We start from the raw sequence: 5,452 nt of genomic DNA, 5'->3' as shown, positions 1-5,452 counted from the left end.
ATATGAGAAAGAGATATTCTCTCTCTCTCTCTCTCTCTCTACACACACACATATATATATATATATATATATATATATATATATATATATATATATAAGTCAGCCTGAAGACTTCTGTACAATATTTTATTATCCTTATTGTACCAACCAGTGGAAACCAGAAATGTCTTGTTTTACATTGGGTTTTTTTTTAATTGCACCATCCGTTGAATGAATCTCACTGAAAATTTGACAGAAAAACCATTGATCATGGTCTAGGCAGAATATTACGACTTTTCAACAAAAGGGCGTGGCCAATACGATGCCACAAAGAAGTTATCTGATGATTCACAGTGACAATAAAAGCTGCACTCACTTGATCCATATGATCCTATCTTCTCAAAATTTCACACATTTAATGAATCCAGGCTTAAAGACACATTTGAACTGATGTTACATTGTAATTGTAGCACCACCGAATGACTAATGGAAATGAATGTTTTGTCCTTTGAAGCTGTTCTACTAACAGGTTCACCAGATCTTCCTATATTTGGTCTGAATTGTCATCTGGAGAGTGTTTTGGGGTTAATAATCATAAAAAAACAAAACAAAACAACAACAAAAAAAAACAAAGTTTGAGGGTTTTTTTTTTTTAGTTTGAAACTGTTGCAGTGGTAACACGCAGCTTGCCGATAAATCATTGAAATTTAGGATCTAAAACTACATGAAAACTGATTAAACTTTGCACACCCAGGCCAGGAAAATCAGTATTTTTTTAGTTTCTTGTGAAACCAAAAAGGAATGGCTCATGAGGGTCTCCGAGAAGTTTTTTAACAAAGCAGCCCCTGTTGTAAGTCTCCTGCAGCCGGGAAGTCCGCCAGTTAGAATTTCCTTTCAAAAGTTGGTATTGCCGTGACAACAAACTCAAGAGTAACTTGATGTAGATAATCATATCTTGTCAAAATTTCACACTTTTGGTAAGAGTCAAAGGCCTGAAGACATCTACTTCTTTTTAATGCATGGTTTTTCCCGTGTTCAAAATTGCGTGGCGGCCACCTCCACCTAATTTTGAGCCGCCCCCAAGCCAGACCGATTGATATGACTCAACACAGTGTAAAGCTCCAGCTGTGCTGATTGAGGGATTGATGTCCCACTGCAACAGCTTTGTATTTTAACTGCAGTGGCAGCGTTGCGCCACGATGCAGGTGCTATATCAACAGTTCTTCTTCTTCTTCTTCTCCTTTCGGCACGTCCCTATTCAGGGGTCGCCACAGCGAGTCAGTAATTTCCATCCGCCCCTGTAAACCGTCCTACCAACTCGCATGGTCGTCTTGGCAAAAGTTTTACGCCGGATGCCATTCCTGACGCAACCCTCCCCATTTCTCCGGGCTTGGGACCGGCACTGGGGAACAGTGCACCCCCAGGGGAGGGCACTGCCCCCCAGCGGCTGGGTTAGGTGCTATATCAACAGTACTGCACAGAAAAGACCTGAAGCAACAAGCGAAGAAGAAACAGATTGTGGGGTTTTTTTTCCCTCGTTAGTTGGTGATATTGGCGTCCTAATTTTCCCTTGGGAATGGTACAAAAACACGCAAATATTGCTTTTTTTTTTTTTTGCATTCAAGCATATTGTGTTTTTTTTAAAAATAAATGTTTCCTTCGTGCCAATGTAATGTTTATGATTTTTAGCATTGCAGGGAAAATCAGCCTTTTTTTTTTCCCATATTTTTAAAGCGACCTCGCAAGGAGGAAAGCCAAATTCAGGTGAAGTAGAGCAAAGAAATCAACACAACAGACAGTTAAAATGTAATAATTCATGGTGGTAACAAAATGTGGAAATTTGGTCTGAAACACTGACAGCAAGGGTCAGAATGCAGGACAGGACGAGTCAACATAAATCGATTTCCGACTGGGAGCATAACAATGCAAAGTCAACGTGTACGCGATTGAAACTTTTTTTTTTAATTGCAGTTTCAATATCGTCTTAAAAACACATGAGCCAGTGGCTTCGACAAATAGTGGCTAAATGAATTTACTTGGCTCAGGCATACTGATGAAGGCATGGACTGTTATTTTTGCCAAAAGCACTGCGCCCAAACACAGCCGGCAATCGCTACCTCCCTTGTGAGACAGCCATCAACCAACTACAGGCTGAACAAATTAAAAAGACATGAGATGATGGCTATTCACAAAGCAGCAGAAGAGAAGAAGTATATTAAATACGGTAGTACTTAAAAACACTCAATTAATAACGTTACAAAAACTAAAATATAGTTTAGATCGATAATTGAAGAAATGTTTATTTATTTGTTTATTTTTTTTACAGCAGCCACTGTAGAGTGCTGTTGCAGCTCAGGTGGACAAGGCTGCTTCGAAACAATCTGTCTCTCTCAAACAAAAATGGCCTCACTACACAACCTACTGTATGAGTCCATCATTCTCCAATGCAAGTTGAAATGAACGAATGCTTGAAACGTGATAAAAGTCATATTCTTATTCGAATTCTTAACTTAAAGTATGTTTCCTGTAAAAGAAAGTGAGTCCATTGAATTTACAGAACACATGCATGTCATTGCGTGGTCAGGATGGTACCACCCTCTGCCTCAATTTGAGCCAAGAAAAACCCTGTTCATGGTCGTGGTAGTGCCACATCCTGGCTGAAAGAAATGCACATTTGAATATTTGACTTTTTTTTTCCCCCCCTTGGGAGTTGACCGAGATCCACATCATATTTCCTCAAATGAGTGTTTAGGCCTTCATGATGAAACACAAAGTTTGTGATTTTTCACAAACGCTCATGAAACTTCGCGCATACATCAATTCTCTCACACGAAATTTATCACGTTGGATGGTTTAAATAAAGCCATTTGAACCACGAAAATATCAGTGACACTTAAATAACATTTACCATGAAATAATTGTTAAAAAATATGTATATATTGTACCGTGAGGCAAGATGGGTGGACTATCTGTGCACAGTTTGAACATTCCATCAGAGTGAAGAAGTGATCTCCAGTTTCATCTTGGTTAGGCTCCTTGCAAATTTCACAAACAGCAGACAGTGGAAGTCCTGGCTGGAAAAGGGAAAAGAAAATATCCACATCACTAAATGAAACCACCATATTCGACCATGTTATATTTTACAAAACTATGGCTTTGAACAGAGACAGACCATTTCTGATTTGTAGCAAAGGAGGCCGATATCCGTTATTTGGCACCAGTTTTTGCATTAAAGGGGAAACTATTGGATCACCATATTTTTAAAAAAGGCATACTCCAACACTTTAAGTACATATTTATAAAGCAACTTTTAGGATTTGCAATATGTTAAAGGTTTTTTTCTTTTTATCTTACAATAGATCTTTATTTTAAAATTCAAACAAAAAGTATAGGGAGCCCTCAGGTTCATCAGCATATTTGAAAACGTGAACAAACAAATAGCTCCCTCAAGTTTTCGACAGTAAATAAAGTTTTCCAAAATGTTCGAACAAAGATGTTGAAACTTTCACTTATCTTTGTTTTAAGTACATACAAAAACAAAAAGTGCACAGTTCCCATGCATAGCAGCATTGCTTTTTAACTTTACAGAAAATTTTAAATAAATAAATACTTCCATGAAGTTAACCAAATTTGAAATTGATCTCTTATTGGTGATCGGATTAAAAAAACTGAGATGTTAAAACTTTGACTTATTTTTGTTTGAAATATAAACACCTTCTCATGGTTTCTCATTTTTTAGTTTTTCCTTGCCCTCCTGGGGGTTGAGCTCAGGGGATGTCAATAATATTTGTCAACTGTAGGCATTTGAAGCCATTTGACACTATTTATGATTAACGGCTATATGAAAAATCTGACTTGACTTGAAATAAAAATGCCCCCCCCGCCCCTCTTCACCGCAAACCCCAAATTTTCTCATTGAATCGAATTTTACCCCTTCAATGAAAAGAAAAAGCAAATGACGGCAATATTATTTACTACAAAAAAAAAAGCATTGAATAAAGTGGCGCTTTAAATACAACTTTTAATTCATTTAATCAAATCTTTGAACTACTTATCGTCAAAAGGTTTGCAGGCACACTGGAGCCTATCCCAGTCATCAGTGGGCGAGAGGTGGGGTACCCAGGTGTTTGCCAGCCACTTCCAGAGCAAAAACAGACAACCACTTACCCTCACATTCTTGAATGACATGTCATTTAACTTGGTTCATAAGGTTCAATATGATGTTGATACACCCATTGAAGCTCTAACAGCTTCTACTCTTTCAGTAAGGCTTCGTGACAAATTTTTGATAATGCTTCTGTGAATTTTGTAATGGATTTTCAAGAGGCGTACACTGGCTCGGCAACATGTTTCAGGATATTCATCACCGATGATTCCGTGACTGCCTTCCACCAACCTCCTTTCTTTTCAGAATTAAAGAAATGTGAAATACTTATAATATAGTGTATGTTACCTAGTGTGAGTTTTCCATTCTGTGCTACTTGCTTTTGTTTCAACGGTTTTTAAAATATACTTAGCTAATGGGATTTTTTAAATTTTATTTTATATGTGGGGGGAAAAAATGGACGTGACTCTCGCCACACAACAAACCATTTGATAATGCAATGAATTGTTTCCATCTAAACTATTTCCTAAAGGCGGTTTTGTAAGAAACACATTGAGATTACCCAACATCCTGAAACATACCATGTTAGAACCAGGGCTTCTACTGTAGTTTCTATGTCTAGTTATTTCTGTTGACCTTATGACAACAAGTTAGAAAAATGGCAAGTAATTTAATGCTAACCTCAACATGTACCAGTCACAAATTAATGACAGGAGGAATACAAAAATGGGTTATTTCATGGTGTGTTGGTGATTTTGCAGAGTGTATAATACACTATTTAATATTACTATTTAATAATAATTTTCCAAAAAGATAAGCTTTAGTTTATTGAATTCTTCAATAAAATCCAAAATCTAATTTTGTAATGACCGCCCCCCCACCCCCCAAAAAAACAACTTACTGAGAGACACTGGCGCAGCACACAGGTTTGCTTTAGCTTTCCAGGTCCTCCAAACTTCTTCATGTCTCGACAGAAATTACATTCTCCACATTCAGTTCTCATACATGCTTCGCAGCGCTTACACCTGCACAAAGACAGAATAAGATTGAATGCTGAAACAAACTGAATCACAGACTGTCTTTGGAAAATATATTTCTTTAAATGTGCTGTTTTGCTATGTCAACAAGACAATCTTGTGGAACATGAAAACAAAGCACATGAAAAATATTTTGCATGCCCACGCATGCACGGATGCGTCCACGCACACAATTACCGTATTTTATTCCATTTAAGATAATACCTGTAATTCTAAGTAAATAATTTGTTCTTTTTTTCATTATACATTCATGCATCGTTCATCTGATCAGTTTATATATATATATATATATACATTCATGCATCGTTCATCTGATCAGTTTATATATATA

General features: G+C 37.0%; 1 protein-coding gene across 2 annotated transcripts in view; it reads right to left on the bottom strand.

Moving 5' to 3' along the window:
* kdm2aa (lysine (K)-specific demethylase 2Aa) overlaps positions 1-5,452 on the bottom strand; it is a 60,856-nt gene that overhangs the window by 26,121 nt on the left and 29,283 nt on the right. For both annotated transcript variants that reach the window (XM_019879753.1, XM_019879755.1), the window contains 2 exons: positions 4,986-5,109; positions 2,925-3,053 (listed from right to left, as the gene is read on the bottom strand). In XM_019879753.1, the coding sequence (XP_019735312.1) occupies positions 2,925-3,053; positions 4,986-5,109 (253 nt within the window). The remainder of the gene's footprint in view (positions 1-2,924; positions 3,054-4,985; positions 5,110-5,452) is intronic.

Source organism: Hippocampus comes, unplaced genomic scaffold (assembly GCF_001891065.2).
Source record: "Hippocampus comes isolate QL1 unplaced genomic scaffold, H_comes_QL1_v1.1 scaffold158, whole genome shotgun sequence".
In the NCBI taxonomy this organism is placed as follows: domain Eukaryota; kingdom Metazoa; phylum Chordata; class Actinopteri; order Syngnathiformes; family Syngnathidae; genus Hippocampus; species Hippocampus comes.
This window is presented reverse-complemented; position numbering and strand designations above follow the sequence as displayed.